The 26,587-nt window shown below is 35.6% G+C and overlaps 1 protein-coding gene across 10 annotated transcripts in view; it reads right to left on the bottom strand.

The window, feature by feature from the left end:
* Positions 1-26,587, bottom strand: part of Phldb2 (pleckstrin homology like domain family B member 2) — a 208,224-nt gene that overhangs the window by 31,449 nt on the left and 150,188 nt on the right. For 9 of the 10 annotated variants that reach the window (XM_047563141.1, XM_047563140.1, XM_047563150.1 and 6 more), the window contains 5 exons: positions 22,137-22,280; positions 20,936-21,073; positions 8,314-8,442; positions 2,660-2,815; positions 1,600-1,710 (listed from right to left, as the gene is read on the bottom strand). In XM_047563141.1, coding sequence (XP_047419097.1) covers positions 1,600-1,710; positions 2,660-2,815; positions 8,314-8,442; positions 20,936-21,073; positions 22,137-22,280 — 678 coding nt within the window. The remainder of the gene's footprint in view (positions 1-1,599; positions 1,711-2,659; positions 2,816-8,313; positions 8,443-20,935; positions 21,074-22,136; positions 22,281-26,587) is intronic. The other variant, XM_047563147.1, reaches the window with a different exon arrangement.

Consider the following 26,587-nt stretch of genomic DNA (forward strand, 5'->3'; position numbering starts at 1 on the left):
GTGGTTGGGTCTATGATCCACTTGAATTAATCCAATATTAAACCTTGGGAAAACTATTTATGGGTTGCATTATTTATTGTGGTATGATTTCCATACAGTAAAATATACAGTTTTCAGTACATAATTTGATGGCTCTTAACAAATGTGCATTTTGGGTGATTCAAAACTTTCACTGGTCTATGTATGTTTGTAAATGACTGCAAAAATGTTGCAAATATAGATTTTGGGGTTATAAGCACATTTTAACAAGAAAGTAAAAATTACAAATGTGAAATCCATGAAATGATGACAATCAACTGTAAATTTTAATCCCAACTTGTCAGTTGCTACAAACATATCTGTTGAGATTTTGATTGGGATTAAAATATGTCTATAGGTCATTTTAGGAAAACAAAAATATTAATACTTATGGTCTGCATGCTTTAGAATTCATTTCGGTTTTATGTATCTCTAATGAGGAACTATCATATTTCTGATTGTGCTTAACCATTTTTAAAGATCTACCACTTAGAGATATTTTCTTTGCTGTTTCTAAAATTTTAACAGCTACGGAAATACATATGATGCTAATTTAAGTTATACCTCTGAATATTGTGTACAAAGGGTAAAATGGTTGTACAGAGGCTGATGGCAACAGTTTATCCCCACAGAGTTGGTATGGAAAATACATCTCCATTTAGAGATTTCTGGCTGCTAAAAAGCCATGAGGAAGGTGTCAGGAACGTGTGAGGGCTGCAAAGACACCTCTAGTGGAATCATAGCTCTATGAGATGGACCTAAGGGACTTTCCTCACCTAGCTCTTAAGAAGGGAATGCTCATTTTTTGTAGGTAGGAATGTGCATGTCACAGTACAGCCTCTTCCTCTAATCCTTCATTCTGATTCTGGATTTAGTCTTCCTCCTGCACCCCATTCTAGGTCCATCTGATATTTCTATGATCCAGAATGTTATTTTCCTAGGTAGTGGCCTACATGCATGGCTCAAACTTGAGACCGGCCCCATCAACTTTTACATTTGATGAAATTACACCAGTAACCATGTCAGGAAGTCAGGTACAGGTTGCTTTTAACTTCCTTAGCTAAAGGACTCCCTTTGTCATTTTAGGTGCTGGGAACAAACAAGGACATGGCTCCTTTGGTAAGGATGATCTTGCCACTCCTCTAACCAAATCACATGGAGTGCCTAACAATCCAATTAAGTCAATCTAACTCCAATGTGACATTTTTCAGGAAGATACACGCACAAATAATGGAGTTCAAAACACTAGTGTAGCTGAGCCACAATATTTGACAGCAGTGAAAAGAACATTTTTCCTTAAATCTACCCTAAACTTGTGTTAAAATATATCCTAACTATTTGATGGAAAAAGTGATTTTTTTATAAGAAAAGAAAATAAGGAAAAGTACAGACTTTCTGCTGAATGTTAACCATGCAGAGGATCAGCTTTTAGTGTGGGAAATTAAATTAAAATATACAAAAATATCTTCCTTAAATTCTGAAGACATTCACTTCTCAAAGGCATTTACTTTGAAAGAGGCAACCTTTCCCAAGTTGGAAGCTCTGTTATATTGTAACCAGTGCTGAACAGAAAAAACTTACTCTTTGTAGCATCATTATTAAATTATTCTTTTCTTTCACAAAATGATCTTGTTCTCTCTGAGCCTGCTGAACAATGTGATTGGCTTGCTTTTTCAGTGCAGAAATTTTTTCCTGTAGGAAAGAAGATGATCATAGAAAGATGCACATTAGACATTCCAAGGTTTGCCAGTCTGTACTGGGAAAGGGGGAGAAGGTTTTTACAACTGAAATAATGGTGACCACATTTGAGTAGGTGATGGGCAGTCAGCATTACCCAGAGACGAGGAGGCATTTACTTGGACCTGCCAAGTTCAATGTTTTTTCTTAAGGTTAACACAGTTTAAGTGATCTAAATTCTATTTGAAGAACCCAGAAGTCAACAGGAAATCTTGATTTAGACTATCAATTAATTTTTGACATCATTTTGGAAGATGACTGATTGGGAAAAGATAACAATGGCATTTCTTACTTAAACTGCGAGTTTGAGAAGTCACTTTTCCCTCCTTCCCTCAATTTTATCCTTCAATTTTATCAGGTTAGAGTTCTAGGGCGTAGTTCTGAATTTTGGAATAAGAGCCAAATTCTGAACTGGACATGTAAGTGTTGGGTGGAGTTGGTAATAATCTGCATGGTATTTGACTGGACTGTTTCTAATGGTAAATAAGCTATCTGCCAGTTTGCAGAACTATTGAGCAATAGAAACAGAAAATTCCAAATTAGACTGTGTTCATAGAATTACTCTGAATTTAGTTACTGTGCTTTCAAAAGGAAGCAATTTAAAACAGATACCTGAATTCCTGATTTTCTAGTCTTGGTTTTTACATAAATGATAAAATTGGATATTATTCATGAATACATGTATAACATCATATAGTGAAGACTGTAACATGTACAGAACCCCATTTACCATATATATGACAGACTCCATGATATGACAAAAATGATAGGATTAAATACACGAAGATTTTCAGATACAAAGACACACACACATCATAGCTATATGAATGCTTATTATTGATTACTGCCTCATAGAAAGAGTATATCTTGATTTTTCACATTAAACATCACCTGGCAAAGGTACCTTTCTAGTGACTATGTTCCGCTGATATTCAGCCACTTCGCGCAGGAGTTGTTGGGTCAAGTTCTCCTTTTCCTCATCCAGACGGCTCTCATGCTCAAGCTGCTGGAATTCTAGATCTTCAAAGTGTTTACTTTCGACATCCAACAGGTCGGCATCCTTTGGAGAAAAGGGAATGAAAACAAGACACGCCAGAATGGCTGCAACCTTCTTAATCAAAGAAACAATTATTAAAAGTTGTAATCCAAGATAACTTTCAATTACAACATGGACCAGGGTTAGAATATGATGATCTGCTTATTTGGAGTTAAACTCCCAAGCAATGTCTCTACAGTGGAACTGAAGGGGACACCACAGGAGAGGGCAGCACTGGCTTTACCTTTTGTTTTAAGGTTGCTCTGTGCTTTAGAAATTCTTGCTTTAAATCTACTAAGCAGCTTTAAAAGGGATACTGAAGCATAAAAATAATTCAACAAATAACCTAAACGTTATCTGCAAATCAAAGGTGAGATATAGTTTCTCAAGCAAATTCTTTTTCACAATTTTTATATGACTTTATTATAGAGATTAAATAATTCAAAAGTTGCCATACATTCAGACCATAATTCTCTAAGAGAGATTCATATACTCCAAATGCACACAACATAATCCACTGGAACATGAGGAGTTTTCTTTTCCTTTTTTTTTGGGGGGGGGGTGCTGGGGATCGAACCCAGGGCCTTGTACTTACAAGGCAAGCACTCTACCGACTGAGCTATCTCCCCAGCCCCAAGTTTTATTTTCTTTTTCAATGCCTTAATAAATATTTTCTAATGTACATACCAAGAGACTAGTATATATACATAATATACAACTTATACTTTGAGCATGCCTGCAACAATGTATTTATAATATAGGCTATGTGTTTGATATAATGTAGGGTATGCTTGCTCAAATAATTTGTTAGAGAGATAAACCATCAAAAACTTTTGAACATGGATTCTGGGTGATAATGATATATTACTAGAGGTTCAGCAATTGTGACCAATGAACCATTCTTGTGGGGAATATTGATAATGGAGGAGGCTGTGCATGTGTGGGGCAGGGGCTTACAGGAAATCTCTTTATCTTCTGCTCAATTTTGCAGTGAACCTACAACTGCTCTAAAAAAATAAATAAAGTCTATTTAAAAAGTTTGCAGATCAAAATTTTTAAAGTAGCCTTTTATGAATTCATTAAAATCATTTATAATTTTTTTTTTTTTTTTTTTTTTTTTTACTGTTAAGAGTAGAACAAGGGCTTTCATCAGGCACAAGGTCAACTCAAAAAGTTAAGCACTACCACTCCAAGAATAATCTTGAGGACATTTAAAGAAAATCAAAAGTCATGAGAATCAGATGGTCTTAAATAGGAATCCTCCATACCTATGAGATGCTTGACAGGAATACTATGGGATACTACACAGGAATATTATTTGTGTATCTGTATTCGTGCAGGGATCAGTACACATTTACATTCTCCAATACTTTTAAAAATAAATTTAAAAACACTCACTTGATTTTAGAGTTTGACAGAATTATAAATGTGTTATGTGCAGATGAATTTTTTAAAAATAAAAATTTTAAATAATATATGGGCAAAAGGAAGTGGCAGCTGGGCAATGTGGCTTACAGCTCTACATAGCTAAAATAATCAGGGCATTTCATTACGTTTAAATCCTCAAAGAGAATTGGAAAATAATTGTATGGTAAATTAGTTCAACTTTTTAAGTAATGACAAATTATGGTTTTTAATAAAATGGAATATATTTCCATCTTCTGCAATGAATTACATTCTAGGGATGAATCATAGAAAGGCTATTAGCTACTATGCAATTATAGCCAACACTATAGCAACAAGGCTATTATGTTAACATAGACTGTGGGTTCTCCAATTTTAAGAGCAGGAAAAACACAATTTGAAAAACATACTCAGCATTTCTTAAACTTCTTTACATTTTATTTGGCCAAAAAACTGCTGTCTTGATTTCAAGGTTTTGGTTGACATTTCCAGTTAATCAGACATTTCAAGTTTATAACATCTAAATGAATGAATTAATGAAGGGAACTAAATAAGATACAACTGAAGTGTTATATGTTGTAATAAAATATCTGCAGTCTTGATATAATGGACCAGCTTATCTATTTACTCATATAAGCATACATACTCAAGTTTTCCAGATCTTTCAGTTAAAGTTAGTTTGTGATCAAAGGTACTGAAACAAAAAATTTAAATGCTTTTTTGGTTTGTATCTTCATTATAAGTGAACATATAGCTCACAATACACGCACATACTCTATGCCAGTCCTTCACCTACTCCACAACTGGTTAACATGAACTATATATTATTTTAACCTTGCATGGAGGTCACAGACTCACTAATTTATCTGTAGTAAATATTTGAACCATTGCATGAAAATTATAGCACACCAGGTTGAAAAGCTGGAAATTAAGCCAAGCTCAGCATCCAGATTCCATGGTGTAAACATCTAATCAAGTCATCCAAACCATTAAAATGTGTGTCTATAAACTTTGACTTTGAAAGTAAAACTTTTTGGGAGGAGAATAAAAACTTTTAAAAGATTTTAGATAAGAGTAAGAATTTAAGGAATGGAATTTGGGGGTAGGACTAGTTTAATTGAGACAGAATAATATATACAGGAAGCTTCAAGTACATGACCAGCTGAATGAAAATTTTAACTAAACTTTAGTCACGAAAAGGACATTATAAATCTCTATTGACTGGCAAGCTCAGGGCCCGGCATGAAAGGACATAAAACAGCTGTACTAAAGAAAATTCTGTGTAATTCTTTTTTTTTTTTTTCTAGCAACTGTTTTTTTTTTTTTTTTTTTTTGAGAATTTATATAGCAGAAGTGTATATACACGATCTTTATGTTTTCTTTGCCTAATGGAGGAAGAAGAAGAGAATAGATGTGGTATGGCCAGGAGTAATTGTAGAAATAACCTCATGGTGGCTTAAGGTCAACTCTGAAAGCAAATGTAGATGGGGCTCATTTTGTTAACCTTTCTCCATCTTCAACTTGATAGTTAATACTTTACATGCTTTTAAAATATGAAGAAGACAATAGTTCAACCTCCTCTTTGCTATGAAGAGATATTATGCCTATAGAGGTTGAATGACTTTTCTAAGACTGAAGAAAAAACTGATTTTAGAGCCAGTGATAGGGCTGAAGTGGTTTCTCAGTTGTGGATATCACTGGGTAGAATTTAAAAACAAAAACAAGAGACCAAAATCAACAATTTGGTTGAGAAATATCAAAAGTAGAAGAACACTGCACCAGCCAGATACCACTACCTTCTCTTTACAGTGGGCCCTTTCCTAGCAAATGACAGTCAACTTCAGCTTTCTTTTCCCCACTGCCAGTATCCCAGGATTGGTGAGTCCATACTGACAGCATGCCAGCCACAGACTATGAAGTCAACATCAACTGAAAACCATATTTTGACTCTAAAGCAATGATTTAGAAGTGTGAAACCCAGCCATACATCCAAAATGTAGCATGCATAAGATCATTCCATATTTTCAGCTTAAGTATTCAAAAGAACATGCGGTTTAAGAAAATGATTTTTCCTTCTGTTCATGTACTTTTAAATTATGTGACTTGCCACCGAATAAAGTTAATCACAATAAGTTTCATCACATCTAGTTTAAATGCCTTTGGAAAAACTTGGTAATGAAATGGTATTCTGAAGTTTCAAAGTCTAAAGAGAAATAGGTGTGATAACACAGTAAGTTCTTAATATGAATGGACTTCTTATGAAATAAGTGAAGTTTAACTGATTAAGCTAAGGGGCCGGTGAAGAGTTACACTGATCATCATCCCTAAAAACAGAATTAGTAGACCTCAATATCAGGTGGTAGAAGCTACCACAGTCAGTTATCTCTGCTAAGGAAAAGGGTCTTTATGATAAGAATTTTACACTCTGCTTGGAGAGGAAAGAGAAGGAGTCTTTGCTTTTAGTCAATGGAACAGGCTGTCTGCATTATTTCCTTTCCTCTTTTGCAGTCAAAATTCTTAGAACAGATAAAAAATTATGAGTTCTCATTCAGAATCTAGATCATGCAAACTAATTATTTAAAATAAACCGGGTCCAGGTTATTAATAGAACCTACCAGCTTCCATTGGAAGCAACATTTATAAAGAATACAAACAATAAAATGGCAACTAGAGAAAAGGAAGAACAAAATATGTAAGTACGATGCTGACCCTAAATGAAGAATTACAATGACTGTAAAATCATTAGCCATGAGAGAGTTGAAAAACTGTAAACAAATGGTTTCCCACCTCTTCTCTGAAGTGGGATAAACACAATTAGCAACCAAAATACTTTTATAAATACTAGTCTTTTTTCCAATCATTTTTGTCACAAAATTTCCAGAGAATTGTGACACCAAGAGACAGCAAGCTTTATCTCCTTAAAGCAAATTCACCTTTACAGACTAAAATGAGTAAAGAGGCAGATGCAATTGTTACAACTTTCTTTGATTCAACATTAAAAGACATAAATATTAAAATTGTTATGCTGATGTTTAACTTCTCTGCATTGGATACTCTATTAAGATACTCTCAACCTCTGCAATACATTAGTTTTAATTGTGATTTTTCATTATCTAGTTATATTCTCAAGAGTATCAGGTATTTTTGTTTTAGATGTCATCTTAAAATTTTTCAAAAGTGTATTTATTGACTTTTTAACTTGCTTATTGACAAGAAGGGACAAACAAAACCAACGAACCAGCCTTCTTTTTGACTCATGTGAAATCATAAATTGATACTCAGAACAAATAACTATTACATGACTCCTTTAAAGGAGCAAGGCTGTTAACGACAGCTGCCAGTTGCCTCAGGATCATGGTTGGTTTGAGCTGCTATTCAGAGGAAACAACACAGTTGTCAAGAAACTGTGAAATACTAAGTACCTATGCCCATGTTTGTGAAATTATCCATCTAGGAAGTTTCCTTTTCTGAACAGAAACAGCACAGTTGTATTAAACACTGTAAGCATTCAGGATCGGAGAATAACCTGAGAAAATTTAACTAGTAATAATCATGTAAAAAAATAGGATGCTTGTATAAGAAGATGCTGAGGGCATTCCTAATGCCCTGTGTCTTGAATCTTAGTGTTTGTTGTAATCATGCTAATGAGTTCCATGTTACTAAGCAGCAGGAAAAAATAGAAAAGCAAAACAATGGAAGAGGGTGGAGGCCAAATCAGAATAGAATAATTTGGGGAAAGAATATAAAATCAAGCTAACAAAAATAATCAAGGAAAAATACTACACTACAGCAGAGAGTGCAAGGGAGATGTCAGCTGATGTAAATGCTACAGTTTTGGAGTTGGTCCTAATCAGGAATGAGTTCTCTTTAGTTACCAAAAATCAAGTCCAGAAATACTTCTGCATTATAAATTAGGGATTCTAATAAGAAATATTTTAACTGATTAGTATGGAATAATATTTACTGTTAGCATGCATATTCCTATTTTAAAAGTATATAATGACTAGAACTTAGGTAAATTTATCTTGTGTGAAGTAGTAAGCCAGAGGTAAGTGGAACTTAATTGGGGGACAAAAGAAAAAAGAAAAACAAGGGGTGCATTCCTGTTTGCTACTGACCCTCTTCAGTTGTTGTTGTAACTGTTCCCTCATGGACTCAGGACAATTGTCCAGCTGGGTCTTCTGCTCGGAGTAAAGCTCCTGTAGCCTCTCTAGTTTTTCCCTTTCAGCATCAAGCTTTACCTTCTCCTGAAGTTCAGAAATCAGAAAATAGAATAGAAATTACCTTCACACCCCAAGCAGGTGCTAGTAAACATTTCCAAGAATTACACAAACATACACAAACTCTAGATATTCTATGAATGTAGAAACACAGCTTGTTAGTGATTACAATAAAGGATATAAAGTAGAAGTTAAGACGAGGGAGCCCAGACTGCATTCTCAAAACAACCCATTTAATTGGGTATTGACAATGGCCCACCCTTCCTTCCTTCCCTCCTTCCTGCCACCCTGTTACAAAAGCAGGGAAGCAATGGATAAGGTTGAACATTGGTCAAAGGCCAACAAAGTACAAAAGAAATGCCAGCCAAATTCATGAGCTAGCCTCGCAAAAATCACTTGTCAGGAAACCAAAGAAAAAGCGGGCATTTATTAACATCAAAGTACTATCATGGTTCTATTTGCTCAAGGTATTTGCAAAGCAAGTCCTGGAAATATGTTCTCTGGTCAAAGTCTCTCTGTGTGCACTGGCTGATTCCCTGGGTTATCTGAAATAGTTCTAGCTATTTGGAAAGCTTCAGAGCTGAAGCAATTAGAAAATCTTATCTCAGGGAGATCATCCAATTCAGGGGCTGAGAGAGCTGGTAAAATGTAAGACTGACAAAGTAGCAAGGGGAAGGTATGGGGCAGCTTGGACACAGCACAACTGTGACACTGTGGAAACACAGATTTCCTTAAAATGAATGACATAAAAGAATAAACGGAAACATGAAAAACAAAAACTGAAAAAGAAGGAGAGAGAAGAGAAGAAAACAAAGGTAACACTAAATCCTTCTTAAGTCACACAAGTCAAAGTGACCCTAGGTACACTCCAGGATGTAACAGGTCCATACTGCAACACCATGCTTATCCTGCCTTGAAGACCACATCTTAAATGGAGAAACAAAACTTCAATTCCTTTAGTGCCAGTCTTGTCAACTTGTGAACTCTTTATGATTTCTGAACACTTGAAGCAAATTTTAGGCATGAGTCTCTCCATGTGTAACTCTTTCAACCCAAAGTAAAGCATTTTATGCAGCATTGTGATGATTTGACAACCACTTTACTTTCCTCATATTCTTTTTATAGAAACTGGTAGACATAAAACTAGCTTCTGAACGTATCACAGAAGAAATTTTTAAAGGATAAAGCTCTAAAATAGTCTTATCAAATTATCCCTACTATAATTTCTTAATCCAAAAAGTCGCGATTTGCTGTTAACCCACATTTAGATTCTTGACGATGAATCTAAAACTATATGTTCACTTGAGTCTCCATTTTTGACTTAATTTTAAAATTTCAAGGTTATTTGAAAAATATTTAACTTGCAGTTTTTCCCCCAAAAAAATTAAATCCAGAAGTCATAAACTTGAGAATTCTGCTTCATATAGAAATAAAATAATGATCCTACATTTAAACAGTTTACAAAGAAAGTTTGTTCGATTTTTTAATAGGAACTTTTCTCAGTGTACACACCTATTGAACAGGAGCTGGAAAACAAGAATTCCAGAAAATTAATCCATAGGAAAACTGAATGTAGTAGTACTACAGTGTAAAGATTTAGTCTTTGGTTTCAGAATTGTTTTTGCCCTTAATAAAACCAGCAATACAGACTACCTGTTGAACTCTGGCTAAGAAAATGTGTTATTTCCTCTGTATGTGGGTCAAAGATTGCCTAATTTATACAGCAAGAGATTTTTGTCCCCAAAGAGTTCCATTTCTAAATACGCTATCATCACATTTTGCAACAACTTTAATTCTAAACAGGAAGTTAATAAACAAAAGTATTCATCACAATTAAACATCATATGTGCAAAGTCCTAAAGTTCTGTTTACAGAAAACATTGATGCAATATTAGAAATATGGAAAGTCACTGCCCTAAAACATGATCTCAAACCTTGAAGAAATGACCAAACTATTGCTCTGAGGCTTTCGTTTTTTTAATTGTTAATAATGAACACAAATAAACAACTAATAAAAAATACCTCATGTTTACACAGTGCCTTCCTTCTGAGGTGCTCAAAGCGTTTCGCAATCCCATACAAGGGGGCAGTCAAGAGAATTATGCAAGCAGGCACCATCAGTGCCTTCTGCAGCTTCTCTGTGGTTTATCACTAATGCTGTGACCAGCACCTGGTCTCAGAGCAGAAGCTCAGGGGGGCCAAAGGGAGGGCAAAGGAAGTGAGAGGGGAAGGATACCAGAAGGACTAGTGGCAGGTGGGCTGCGTCATAAATCACAGAGGACCAAAGAGGTGAGATTATCCCTGTGAGAACCAGAAGTGGAATGACTTCCAGCCAGACCGAAATTGATATTCCTCTCTTCTATTTATCACGCAGGAAGTTTTCAAAGGAAAATTAGCTGGAGGCAAGTATTTAATTAGAAGAGAAACATCACTGTCTTTAGTGAAGGTAAAATGCATGGACGAACTAGATGGCATTGAATTGTGTAGGGATTCTTGATTTTTACATGCAAAATAGTAGTATTGAGTGTTATCCTCTTTCCCCAGATTATAACTGATAAACTCACCTATTCCAACTACTATAGATACAAAAAAAAATTTTCCAAACAACAAAGTAGGAGAGAACATTATATATTTTTTTAAGATTCAAAAGTGTACTTTCAGGAAATAGGTAGATTTGAATGCAGTTTTAGTAAATTTAACAAATTTCACTGTGTTGAAGAAATATAATTATAAGGAATTGGGGTACTCTGGCACAATACAGATGTACAAGGGGTCACTTATAAAACAGGAATTAAAAGGACTTCTGTAAAGATAAGCTGCTTCTGTTTTTCGTTGACTTGTCTTCCTGATGTACTGTAAGTCCAGCTTGGACACAAACTCATTTTCAGATTCTACCTATTTTATATATTTAAGACTAATGTTCCTAAAGTTCCATATCCACATATGGCCAATGATCAATTATTCAGGGGTATATTAAAATATAAATCAGTACATAAATTTGTTCATATACAGTTGTCCTTGAGTATCTTTGAGGAATTATTTCTGGGACTTCCAAGGATACCAAAATCTGTGGATGCTCAAGTTCCTTATATAAAATGTCACAGAATTTGCAAATAACCTATACAAATATTCCTATGTACCTTAAACCATCTCTAAATTGCTTATAAATACTTAATACAATGTAAATGCTACACAAATAGTTGTTATACTGTATTGTTTAGGGAATAATGGAAAGTGTTTACGTGCTCAGTACAGGTGTAAATTTTTTTAATATTTTTGATACTTGTTAGTTGAACTGGTGAATGGAGAATCCAAGGAAACAGATGGCTCACTGTGCTTACTTTCATAGTGATATGTCTGTTCATTTATTCAATAAAGATTAAAAGAAGAATAGAGGCAGAGAAAAGAGGAAACTATCATTTTCCTTATACTGCACAGTTCTATTAGTTCTGTGATTCTCAACCCTGATTGCACACTAAAATAACCTGAGTTTTTACATATATAATGTTCCAGGTACCTGTATTGATTGGGTCACAAATATGGAACATAAAGACTGTAAGAAGCATTCTAAAAATCTTTTCAAGTTTTATACCAGGTAGCAGGGTGAGAATCACTGACAACCACCAGGGATTATGTGAGTGACACAGCAATTATGACTTGATTTTTCTAATGTTGACACAAAGCATTAATTCAAGATCATCAAAAATTGTGCTTAGTGTCTACTATCTTTTCTTCATAGTATAAAAGCTCTTTCTTACAAGTAGTATCCCAATTGTAAATTGTTTTACATTCTAATTAAATACTGCTAATAAAACAAGGGATGATAGATTTCAAATTTGGAAGCAGAGCACCTACTTGATGCAAATATTCAGGAGTGGTTATAAGTTTACCCTAAATAATTTGAACTTATATACAAGAGTTGCCAGTAATCTTGAGTGATTTTGAATGTCCAAGGGTCATCAGAGGACTACTTATTTAGCCAGATCTTATGGTTAGAAGACAATAACATAAGTTTTCTCTCTTCTCGTAGTATTCTTGAAGAAAGAAACTGAAATATAAATTCTGGCTCTCTGTGAATTCCAATGCTACACAAAAAATTCTTAAATACCAATATTAGAATCATTTTATCATGTCTAAGCATGCAATACTCATAATAATAAGCAGATGGTTTAAGGTTACCCTGAAAAGATGCTTAATCTATTAGCTTATAGGACTGCCAGGTAAAAGAGAGGACACCTGGTTAAATTTTAATTTCATATGAAAAAATGATCTTTTAACGTAAATATATTCCAAATATTGCCTGGGACAAAATTACAAAAAAACTTATTTTCTGTTTATCCAAAATTCAAACATAACTGAACTTCCTATTCATGAAACTCTGGCTCAGGTTTGGAACAGGTGCAGTGATATGTTAATGTTTAATAATCCCTAAGTCACTATTTTTAGTGGAAGTCAACCCAAAGTCCTCTCCATATACCCTAAGAATTCCTTTCCTTCAAGTTCTTCAAACCTGTGGGAGGCAGACATCTTCATAGCTTCAAGGAGGAGTCAACTATTTTAGACCTATACTCACAAATCTGAATTTTTTTTCCAGTTTTTGCAGTGCTAGGGATCAAACTCAGGGACCTCACACAAGCAAGGCAGATGTTCTACCACTGAGCTATACTCATAGCTCTAAAACTTTTTTCCCACAATTTTTTAAATTGGTGAATTATAATTGTACATGATGGTAGGATCTGTTGTTACAAGTCACACATGCACACAATATTGCAATATAATTTGACCAATATCTTTCACCAGGTATTTTTCCTATCCCTTCCTTCTTCTTTTCCCCTGGTCCCTTTCCTCTACTTTAGTGCTATTTCTTCAATTTTTATGAGATTCCCACCCACCTTTCTTTTCCTTTTTCTTCTCTAGCTCCTACATGTGACAGAAAACACACCACCATGGAGTTTGGCTTACTTCACTTAACATAATGGTCTCAAGTTCCATTCATTCTCCTGAAAATTACATAATTTCATTTTCCTTTAGGATTAAATAAAACTCCTTTGTGTATACATACCACGCTATCCATTCATCCATTGATGGACACCTAGGCTGGTTCCATATTTGGCTGTTGTGAATTGTGCTGTAAACATGGATATGCCTGTATCACCAGAGTACACTGACTTTAAGTCTTTAGGATTAATACTGAGGAGTGGTATAGCTGGGTCATGTGATGGTTCCTTGCTTAATCTTTTGAGGAACCTACATATTGATTTCCATAGTGGCTATACGTTCACAATCCCACTAACAGTGTAAAATTGTTCCTCATTCTCCACATTCTTTTTAGCATCTATTATTGTTTTTATTCTTGATGAATGCCATTCTAACTGGTGTGATATGAAATCTCAGTGTAGGTTTTATTTGCATTTCCCTAATTGCTAATGATGTTGAACATTTTTTTCATATATTTGTTGGCTATTTGTATTTCTTCTTTTGAGAAGTTTGTGTTCAGTTCATTTGCCCATTTTTTAACTGGGTTATTTGATTTTTTGGTGTTTTTGAGTTTTTTAATATATTCTAGATATTAATCCTCTGTCAGAAGAGTAGCTAGCAAAGATTTTCTTCCATTCTGTAGTTTCTTTCTTTACAATCCTTAATTGTTTCTCTACATTCTTAATTGTTTCATTTTCTGTGCAGAAGCTTTTCATTCAATGCCATTCCATTTATTAACTCTTGGCATTATTTCCTGAATTTTAGGAGTCCTATTGAGAAAGTTGTTGTCAGTGTCTATGCTGGAGTGTTAATTCTATGCTTTCTTCTAGGAAAAGCTTCTGGTCTAATTCCTGGGTCTTTCGTCCATTTTGAATTGATTTTTGTGCAGGGTAAGAGATATGGATCTAGTCTCATTCTTTTTCATATGGATAACCAGTTTACCCAGCACCATTTGTTAAAATGACTGTCTTTTCTCCAGTGTATGTTTTTGGCACCTTTGTCAAGGATCAGATGACTATATTTGTGTGGGTTTGTCTCTGTGTCTTCTATTCTATACCACTGGTCTACATGTCTGCTTTTATGCCAGTACCAAGGAGTTTTGTTACTATACCTCTATAGTATAACTTGAAGTCAGGTATTATGATGCCTCCAGCATGGTTTCCTGGGCTTAGAATTGTCTTGGCTATTCTGGGTTTTTTATTCTTCCAAATGAACTTTAGGATTGTTTTTTCTAATTTTGTGAAAAATGTCATTGGTATTTTGATGGGGATTGCATTAAATCTGTATATTGCTTTTGGTAGTGTGGCCATTTTAACAACATTAATTCTGCCTATCTATGAACATGGGTGGTCTTTCCATCTTCTGGTGCCTTCTTCCATTTCTTTCTTCAATGTTCTATAGTTTTCTTTGTAGAGGGCTTTCACTTCCTTGATTAGATTTATTCCTAAGGTTTTTTTTTGTTTTTTTTTTTGTTTTTTGTTTTTGAGGCTCTCATGAATGAGATTGCTGAAACTATTTTAAACAGCCTTATTGAAGTATAATTGATGTACACAAATGCACATTTAATGTTTTGATTTTGGTGACTTTGTATATATACATATACCATAATACTATTTAAGGTCAGAAGTGATTTGAATCTCAGGATATTCTGAATTTTATGCAGACAGCACTGTTCATATTGCACATATTAAATGGCATTTCCAGTGAGGTCTGGGGCAGTACTCTTTAATAAAACATATTACTATTTCTGTAGCTACACTCATGACAGCCAATTTTACAAGACACTTTTTTCCGCAAAATCTTTTCAGGTTTTGAAATTATAAAGGAAAAATACGGATCCATGTCAACAAATTGGGAATCCATTGTTTTTCCTTAAAGAGGTACATCCTTCTATTTATTTCTGAGGACATTTTTCCTTTGGCTTTGACATTTTAATTATATGATTGATGGATGTTTAGGTAGAAAAAAGACAGCAAATTAGAACATTGAAGACTTACATAATAAGCAAGCACCAGAAAAAAAATAACCTCCATCTGGAATCCTGTTGATTTAATCCCCAAATCCCACAATATAGTTCCACTTCCTCTAGCCAGGGAGCTAACTTTGAAATGTAAGAAAGAGGCATGGGAAGGGCTGGGTCCTTGGCAAATGCTCTGCACTTGGGAGGCATGAACACTTGTTCAGGAATCTGGGCCAGGTTCATTGCCTTCCCCTGACTCTGAAGGAAGGATGGGAGGAAGTAACAGGTAGTTGGGCAAGATGATAATGGAGAATAAGGTTTAGCTACTTAGTAATATACATGCTTATGTAGAAAAATTAGGAAGTCAAAAATTTCAGGTTTCACTTTAGGAATATATCATATGGAGAATAAGCTAAGTTTCAGTTCATAGTTAATTACGTGTAGCTATACAAGTGCACAGTCCAGGGTGACTATGAAATGTCACAATATATCCATGTAAAGACGCAAAATGTTTGCCCATAAACAAAAGGATGGTATGAGCTTTATGATTAACATCTAGGTAATGGAAAGACTTCAGTAAGAAGATGGAAGTGGAGCCTTTAAGATTTTATTTGATTTCAGCACAACTGAATTTTGACTTTTACATGCTAAAGGAGCATAGATGAAACAGATAATCTAAAACTAGAGGAAATAGGAAAACTACTTTTAATTCCAAATTTTCAATGTACTCAAAAATAGACAAAAAGAGAAAGAAAACCTACATAAATAGATGCACATGTCTGTACTTTCTCAGAAGGTGCTGAAAACTGGGCTTGTAGTAGACTGCGGAGTGTCAGTGAAGGAAAGACTGCCCAGACTGAGCTTCATGGGCTAGGAGTCTCCCTACTCTGTCACCAAATCTATTAAATTAAAACAGATAACTAGGACAGTGATAACATTTTCCTGTCCTTTCACTTGATGGTCTCTTTGCTTAGTGCTTCACCAAATAAACATCCCATCTGCGTTTATGTTCAAGTCAGATACTCATATTTGTTCAGGGTTTATCCATGTTTATACTGGAGAGATGGCTACTACCTGAGAACATAACAGGCAGGGAGACTTTAGCTTAAAGTCACATGGAAACAGGCTAATTAATGCGTGTGACAGTGAAAGGTCAGCCCAGAGAGCCTCTGGTAAAATGTTCAATAAATATATAATAAAAAATCTTGTCTATATTAGATATTGTGTATATAATTATGTCTATAGTTTGTGTGACATGATAAATAGTAAGTGCATATAATATGTATTAATTTTTACTAAATATGTGAAATAAAATAATAGTTCTGAAATCAACTAAAAGAAATAACACTGGAGATCATAGTCAAGAACCAAGAAAATAACGTTAATTATTTCATACCAAGATTTGAACTCTGAGGTTACAAGGCCTTGTCCACAAAAAGCTAGGGACAAGATGACAGGATGTATTATCAACATCTGAACTGGAACTTGCCCAACAGGGATATCTTTTCAGGTTTTGCTCTTCTCATTCCACAGTTTATATCTGACCACAGCAACAGGTGTATGGAAAGGGAAACGTGATCCAAAGGGCAAAGGCCACTTCCTCCTTCTGTCTTACGCTCTGGCTGGACTGGCAGCGTGATTACAGGGCCCCTGGCATGTGCACTTAGGCAGCTCACAGCAGCTGTCCTGAAACCTGGCCACACATAGCTCTTTGGCAGGTGTTTGGCTCTGTGTTTCTTGTAATGCCCAGCCTGGCCTAGCCGTTAGCAGGCGAATCCAAGGGCAATATTCCCAAAGCATACTGGGCAGTATTTTGGCACTTCCTACAGGCTAGATAAACAGTGGATCACAATGCCTTCTTCTATTTCACAGGCTAGAGGGAAAAATAAATATTTGGTAGACCCCAAACAGATGTAAATTATAAAATATGAAAAGTAAAAGGTCTAAAAAGTACAGCAGTGAGAACATAAACTCAACTAGAAAGGTCTGGGAAAGATTTTTTATGAAGAGCTGACAGGGCACCTGAGCCCTGAAAGTAGAAAGAATGAAAGCACGGAATGTGGAGAAGGAAATCCCAGGCTGGAGAAACAGTGTCCATGAGGGACCTAGGGTCATGGGAGGGGGTTGCGCATGGATCTTAGAACTAGAGAAAGAAGGCCAAGGTGAGGATGGTGTGAAGTATGGGGAAGGTGGTGACAGAAAGACTAGTGACAGATCACAGCAAGGAATGTAGATTTCACAGAGTACAGTGGGGCACAATCTAGAGTGCTACATCTCAAAGATTTCTATGATCTCATTTCTGTTTTGTTTTGGTTTTTAGATCACCATGTTTCATTTGCTGCAAAGAGAAGACGCTGGAGGGGGAAAGTTGAAAAGGGACTAAGGAAGAGACTTTGATGATTTAGGAGAACGCAGTTATTGAACATGTGGAGACAACAAAGTAATTGAGATGTACTTTAGTAATCAGCTGTATGTGATGGAGAAAGAAGTGTCTAGACCAACTTCTGGATTTCTGTTTGAACCCATGGGAGGGCAGAGATGCGATTTCCTGGGCTGAGAAAACTGGACCAAGGGGAGGGAAGGTTGTTGTGGAGGCATGGAGAAGGTTGAGATCAGAGTTTAGCTATGGATGTATTCAACAGGAAATAACTGTGCAATATCTTGAGTGGAGAAGTTGGGGAGGCTGCAGGATGAGTCAGAAGTTCAGAAAAGCTTCACGGGCTAGAGACATGCATAGGACCAGAGAGAAGAAGAACAGAAGGAAAACCATGAGTATGATGCACAGGGGTAAAGATGGGGAGGAGGGAGAAAGAGCCAAGAATAGGAGCTGTCCTCTCCAGTGAATGCTGCTCTGGAGTCTGGTCACCAGGGTACTGGAAAGCAACCAGTGGGCCAGGAAGCACTGAGGTCTTCCATAGTCTTAAAAGGAGAAAACTGATGGATTAGTGGAGGCTTAAGCCAACTGCAGTGAAAAGAAAGGTTAATTTGGAAATGAAGAAGAAGAGACACTGTGTACTCATAAAATTGTTTGAAAAGTTTATCTATGGCAAAGAGGAGAGAGATAAGGTAGTAATTTATTTTCGTATTACAGGGTAGTAGCTTGTTTTTAAGTGATGATAATTTTTTAAATAATACTGGTGGCATGCTGACAGCAAAATGCAGTAAATTGGCAGGGTTCATGCAGAAGGACTGAAGGCTTGAGAAAGTGGGATGGGATGACACTCAGCACATCCATAAGAACTAGTCTTTGATGAAAGGAGAACACCTTCCTTGGTGAGGAGAAGACTGGATGCTTCCAATTTCTCACTGAGGCAGGTGGTGAGATATTTTTTTAGTCAGTGGGAGGAAAATGGGCCAGAGATTTGAAGAGAGTGAAGGTACAAAATAGCTGTGTCATAAAATGGCAGAACAAGCTTATTTGAGAATCATAACCATGCTGCCAAGCAGTGTTGAGTCTCTATTTAAGATTGATTTTCAAGAAGAGTGTAACATTATCTAGCCCAGCCTTTCTTTCCACTCCCTTCATCATTTTCTGGAGCCCCTTACCCAAAGCCAGTTTCTGCCATTTTTCATACTATCTGATGACAGACAATAATAATTCCACCTGCCAAAACCAACTAATCCCCTAACAGCTGCATGAGCGGGTGCTATACTTTAAGCCCCTGCACTCTTCTTTCCTTGCATAGCTTCTGTTAAGCCCCAAAACAAAACAGAAGGGACGGGGGTGGTTTCTGCTCATGTTCCTAAAGTTCTTCACCACCTTGGGTCTGGAAAACATGGCAGTTTCCCCAGGAAGTGAGATTTAGCATTGACTCAACTTGCTTCACTTTTGTGCAGAATTGATGCTAATGATAGATGGACAAATAGAATTTGTAGGCTGTGTCATTAGTGAGTTATACAAAGATAAATAACTGGAATGAAGAAGGCAGAAGATTCACAGGGAGCACAATACACCATTCCTATGTCCCACAAGTTTTTCAATATGTCTTTATAAAAGTATTACTTAATTCAAGTTGTATTCACTAGTACTATAGTATTGATACCACAGTATAACACTATTAATACCATAGTATCAATACTAATGCTATAGTATTACCAATTTACTGATATTACAGTATTAGTAAATATGACTTGAATTAAGCAGTACTGTTGTAAACAATAAATGCCCAGTTAAGACATTTGATGTCTCCATCAATAGTTTCTGACTGTATCAATGCAGAGTCTTTGAAAAACATAAGCTATTTACTGAATCCCAGTGCAGTGCAGTTCAGTTTTAGACAATAAATCCTTTGATTTGGCTATAGGCTACTAAAGAAAAATGTACTCACTTTTCAAATAGATTCTGTACTATTTCAAAGGCTGGAGGTATAATGGACATACATAAAGTTTAATATGATGGATGGGTAGCCCAGCATGAGGAAGTAACCTCTTGAGCTAAAGCCAACCCTACAGAGTTTAAAGTGAAAAAACTGTGCAGTTTAATTTTGACATGTAGGCAACCAAGAAATTGATGTGTAGCTTTTAATGCAACTTTCCATTTCTGACAATATCATTTTTGAGCTCATTCTTTGGCATCAAGATCAAATGCCCTTATTTATAGGCCCAAATACATGAGCGCCTAAAAAGGAAGTCACATTCAGAAGAAATTCTTTCCACACGTGACCACTAGAACTTACTCAGCTTGGAACATTTTTCTTTTCCTCAGCTTAGTGGAGAACATGATGGGTAATGAAGAATGTGCTAAAGCTTGTTTGCTTTTTATTTTCCCAAACAGGAATTTTATTTTTAATTTCAGGTTTAGTTTGCTGTACCTAACTGACAAGAGAGAAATTTACAATATTCCCAGAGGAGGGGAAAAATTGAAACAGACAAAGTAACATCCTGAATTCTAAACTCTGTAGGTAATTTTCCATATTTCCCCTAGTAGATATCAGCTAACACTCAGGTTGTAGCCTGAAATGTATAAATAAGACCTCATCCAAGCTAAGTGTCACCTGTGTCTCACAGATTGTTTTCACTTGGCAGTGGGTGAGAATCCCCCCTGAAAACTTCAATATATCTTCAAAGAGCAGTGCACTTGCATTAGAAACAATAGCAAGGCAAGATAGGTAAGATGAATGACTTCCATTCATCTTTTCAATAGAAAGAAAAATAAAAAGAGGCAATCCTATTTGAATATTCCAAAGGCTACGCTACAGGGCAACAGTGATTAAAAAATAAAAGTTCAGTATATTTAAAAAAAAAAAGAAGAAGGAAAAAAGTCTTCTAAAAATGAGTGGAAACAGAAGTGCAGAAAAGCTGAGGGAAAAATAAAATGCAACTCACCTCAAGTAGAATTAGCTGCCATGAAATATCAGCTTGCAAATTATATGGCCTCTGCTTTCCCAGCCTCAGTTACCCAGTACCTGACAGTTATTAGTTTGTGACAATGTGAGATCTTTGAACTTTTCTGTAGTGCTACTATCTCCAGGAACGTGACACACAAATCCAAGATTATGGTAATTCCATTTAGCATTTAAATTCAAGCAAAGGAAACCACAGCTTTAACCATAAAAATTGCATTCAAATATAATTTTCTTTTACCTTGGTCTTTTCACCAACAATGTTCTTTTCCAGTTCTGCTATTTTCCGGTTTAGATGATCCAAAATCTCCTTCTCCTTCATAAGTTCAGTTGTCTCAGATTTCTGCTCTCCATCCAAAAGAGCACATTCCATATCCAACTAAGGACATAAAACAAAACTCAGAAACATTTCACCTTCGGGAATATTCTCAACTGCTCACTGCATTGCCTCAGTTTAATAGATAAAAATTTCCCAAAGTACTACCATATAGCCAGATTGTGGGACAGAAACAGCACTCCAAAGAGCCCATGTGAGACTTTGGATTTCTGTATAAGAAAGCAGGAGAGCCCAGAGTATATTTGCTAAGAAATCTAGCTATCCTGTCACTTAAATTTTCTGCTACAACCCCCTTTCTGCTTACTTTTCAGAGATATTTTGCCTATTTGCTTAGATTGAAGCACAACCCACTTTGGAAACAGCTTTGTCACAAACCACTCTGGGAACAACCTTGTCTTTGTCCTTAGGGCATAAGGAGTGAAAGTTACCCCAGCCTAGCACTTGAGCCCTGCATTCCTCGCAATACTGGCAGGAGGGGCTTTCAGAATCCATGCACAAGATGACAGGTGAGCAGTCCCCTTACTACTTATGGGGCTATTGGCACCATCTGTAAGAAAAGACATGCAGATCCTGCCCAGGAATAATTAGGTGCTCTCACTCCATGGTGGTAACATAAAATTGCCACCATCTTCTATTAGAGTTATAGAATATGTGCTATCTGTTCCCCGTTTTGCAAATCTTTAGAAATCTGGGCTTATGTCTAATTCATGGGTGGAATCCCTCTATAGTGCTAGCATGATATCTGACTCAAAGTAACATGCTCAGAAAAATGTTTCTTAGATTTGAAGCTGAACACCTAAATCCAGGGTACTTCAGCTAACAGATTCTGTGATCAGAAAGCACATATAGTACTAGTTAAGAGAAAGTTGGCTTAGAGCTTTTTAAAGATGACTTAATATGTTTATCTCATCTAATTAAGAAAAAAAAGAACATAAAGAAAATAAAGGAATGTAGACTAGGGCACTTTAACTCTTTACATGGTACCCATTGAACAAGTGCTTGCTTGTGTTGACCTCTATGTATTTGGCCTCGGAGAACTGTCTGAGTGAGCAGAAACATTTTTAAGCTAGAGGAGAAAAGGAGAGGGTGAGTCCATAGTTTATACCTCTCTGGAGGATTCATCCATCTGGTCATTTATATCTTTGATTTTTTGTTCAAGTTCTTCAAGGTTGTTCAGAATTGTGATTCGGGCATCTTCCATTGCGGCCAACTCCTGAGTCCTCTGTTCTTCGCTTATTCCTTCTGGGGTCTGAAATTAATCAACACAGAAATAGGTTGCTCATGCTTCAGTTCTACAGTTTCCTGATTTGACTTAAAAACCAGCTGTAGACCTACAGTCTCACAACCTCCATGCCCACGCAGATGCTCAAAGGATCCCTGGGACTGTTTAATTGGAACTGTGATACATTTTCCCATAGAGATATGCCATCCTCAGCAGCTACATCCTTAGATAAGCTTGAGTAAACCAACCTCAATGCACAAATCCATATCCCTTTAAAGCTAAAAGAACTAAGAGGTTAAAAAGAGAAGGAAGATATTGAAATAGTATGGAGAAATTAAGGTGGTTTCTGCAATGTTTCAGAGGTTTGACACAACAGAGAACTAGAACTGAGAGAGGACTTTAGACATCTTCCTCTAGGATTTCTCAGAACTGCTGCTACCTTCATTGCAAGCTCCATGTTCTTTCTCATCACCTATGGAAGCCTCTTGAATCTCTAGGCAAACCGTTGGTGTCACTACTAGGGTTATCTACAAATGAGCATTCATGCTTTTTTATTTCCTTTCCAACACAAGTTGGGAAAACAAGGGCACATCACTTTGGTGATTCCCCAAATGATTTAGAACTACACATTCAATGTTGCCAGTTGATGTTTCACTTTTTGTCACTGCACTGTTTGCCGTCTTGGTCCCATAGACCTTCTTTTAGATAATGTTTAAGATACTATGTGGATCAAGTAGGCCTTATGCCTGAAAATAGGACACTGGCAACCATTTATTTATTTCATGGAAAACTGAGTTCCATGGCAAGGAATGAGAAACTCAACAAACAAATAAGGTGAACAAGGGCATACTTAGAGTCCTGAGCAGAGTTAATGGCAAATACTCAAAGAAGAAAGGAATATTGTGGATCATACACACAGCCCAAATATGACTGCCTATTGTTTGAGAAGAGAATGTAGTAAAGTGAAAAGAGTTTCTTCTCCCTGGAATTTCTAGTTAACTCTCTTGGGTATCACCTGGTGGTGGCTTTCTGACATTCTAGTATTAAAATACTAAGTATTTAATTTTTATCTTTCTTCGAAAAAGAAAGAATATTTTGAATAAGTCAACAATTAGACAAATTTAAAGATTGAAAATAGCAATCCAATTAATTATTGAAGATTGCTCCCTAATCCTTAAACAGAATATTCAGATAAACCAAAATAACTGTTGAAATTTACTTATATCTCACTAGGTTAATTTATTTACCAATCCTGATAACTTTAAAAAAACATTCCATCATGTCATATTTTGTTTTCTTTACTCATATTCTTTATTCTTTACCTTGTAGCTACCTAAGGAGATTAAATGATAGAGCATCCAATATGTCAGGCTAATTAGAACAAAGGAACCCAGTTTTTCCAAGCTTTGACATTTAGCTGTTTAATTGTCATCTCAAATCCAATATTTTACCAGCTAATAAAACAACTGCTGACCTTTTTATCACAAACAATGAAGCTCATTGTCTTAATACTTGGGCACTTATTTCAGGCCATGAGGAATGCCTGCCATAGTGAATGGCATTCCAGAATCATTGACAGTCATCTCAGCAGGAAAGCTCAGGAAGGCTAACATCCTGTTGGGTCAACATTACATATTAGGTTTCTACTTCCAAGGCAGTTTAAAAATATCTCTCTCAGTGGTGGAAGCAAAGCATTAAGACAAAACAACTGAACCATCTGCAAATGATAAACTTTATAAGTAAGTAGGGAAATGAAGATAATTAAGAGTGACCATAATGGGTATTTGCACATAACTCAAAATTTTTAGAAACTTGAAGTTGCTAAAACAATAAAAGCTATTTATAGAAATAAATGGCATCTAGGAAATGTCTGTGAGTTTTTTTTTTTTTTTTTTTTTTTTTTGCTATGTATAAGGAGAAAAATCAAAAGGCATTTTAGGACTGCACGTTTGTGATAGAATGAGGTGAAAATATTGTAATCTTAGTAATTAATCAAATAAAGAAACCCTACAGAGAGTCAAGGTGCAGCAGTCACTCAATTGTTTTTGGTGACAGAAAAAGAAGTGAAATTTTAAACATAAATTCATTTTAATTTCTTCGGGATTTTTATAGTAATGGATAGAAACCACTGATATAGTGACATGTTTTAATAAGCACATTACACATGTATGTGCATCCTCAAATATGCCATCTTTGAGGTAACCTAATCCACACAGAGAAAGGTGAGAGACAGTAGGGAGAAGATACTTTCCACCTGTCCCCTTTTTTTACAGATCTCTTGTTAGAACCCTCTTGTAATCAAAGGAGTTGGTGCAGAACTTTCCACTGTAGATGGAACAACTGGTCAGAAAGAGGAGGTAGAAAGAAACTATCCATTCAGTTTTTGCCTCAGGTGGTGGTTGAGGGGTTCACAATGGTCCTTTAAACTTAGCCTATTTCCAAGCTCTTATGCATAGGTGTTAGGTAAAGTAAGCTCCAGACTACTGAATCTCTGGCTTCCTACATAGGTTCCATACATATGTTTTTAACATAACATTAAAAACTTCATTTAGTTAAATACATTTAGAGTGACTTTCATATTTCTCCCTTCCACATTTATCACTGGATTGATTATAATGACTATTATACTTTGTTAAGCCAGTAAACAGATTACTGGGAGAAAAAGAATATCTGAAACAAATGGTCAGGGTTTTTTTGTTTTGGTTTGGTTTTTTTTTTTTTTTTTTTTGAGTCTCTTTTCTTGAGTCCATATTTGTCTGCTTGTCTTTGAAAAGTAATAGTGAAAACTCATTCCTTTAGACCTATCAGCCTCTCACTTGCATTATAAGCTGCTGCAGGGTAACCTGAGGTGCCCTGAAGTTTCCTGTCTCTAAAGGAAGCAGGTCTTATGTCTCTTGTGACAATGGATGCTGCTCTCAGCTTCTGAGGCCTCCTGTTCCAAAGAGTATATTTGAGAAATTAAAAATGTCTGCCAGGATCTGCTTGTTTACACATCAACAGCTTTCTTGTCAAAGACTTCTCCAGAAGGAAACCTGTCTCCCAAAGCAGTCTTCCAGAGATAGCACAGGGCTCAATGTTTTTAACAAAATTGAGCAGATCTTCACCAAGGAAGAAATGTGGAAAAATTGTAGGTGAAAAGTAAGTCACGGATATCTAAGGAAACCCAATGACTGACGACAACAGCCCCAATTTTTCAACTGGGCCAAATACTTTGCCTGAACAACTGACAACTTTTGACTCCTCCATGCACCATTCCTCTTCCCATCCTAATTTCTAACAGTTTTAATTTTCTAGCAATAAAGACAGATGTCCTATTCAGACTTTCTCTCAAATAAGAATTAGTAAGGTAAACACAGCCATGTGGAGAAGGAATTGAAGTCCAACTTGGAATTAAGGGTCCAAAGCCCTGATGTGTGTGATGGAAGAACTTTGTAGGCAGATAAGAACTTCTGACCAGAAACATAGAATGTAAGTGTTGCTGAAGTCAAACAAAAATGAAGAACAAACACACAAACTCCCCTGAATATTCTCTGTGTGATAAATTACTATCAGAATTTAGCACCATGATGTTTTTCTCAAAAAATCAGTATGCATCCTTCCCTTATAACAAAAATTCACTGAGGTATCCTTTTTGTTGTCATTGTTCTGTGGTCATTATTGCCAAGAATCTCAGAGTGGAACTTAATGGTAAGATTACTTAACTAATCTTTATTTATTTATTTATTTAAGAATAAATGGGATTAATTAATCCTATTATTAATTAATTAATTAATCCTATTATTCCTATTTATAAATAGGATTAATTAATCCTATTTATTCTTAAATAAATAAATCTACCTTATAATTATGGCAGTGCTTTTTCCTTTTATTTTGGTATCTAATTTTAGTTTAATTATATACATATGTATATATATTTATATTTATCTTTTATTATAAGCACCTTCAATTCCTTTTTAGAAAAAAGTTGAGGGGACTTTTTAAAATCTTTATAGAAAAAAATTCTTAACCTGTGCAAAAATACTACTACTACTACTACTACTAATAAGAATACTAAAAACAAAGATTGCCTTCTAACCCAATCTAGGAAATTCTAAATTTGGTAAGACATTTTTAAACCAATATACAACCAGAAAACTAAGTAATAATTATGACTACAAATAAATGTTAAATTCTTACATGCAAAACAAAACAAACAAATAAATAAAACATAAAGTCAGTGGGATAACCACTCATGATAAAAGCCTCAATTTGCCTACAATAGTTCTTACTATTCAATAAAACACAGGACAAAATAATTTTTAAAAAGTGGATTGAAAAATACCATTAGCAATTTA

The sequence above is a fragment of the Sciurus carolinensis genome, chromosome 9 (genome assembly GCF_902686445.1).
Source record: "Sciurus carolinensis chromosome 9, mSciCar1.2, whole genome shotgun sequence".
Lineage (NCBI taxonomy): Eukaryota > Metazoa > Chordata > Mammalia > Rodentia > Sciuridae > Sciurus > Sciurus carolinensis.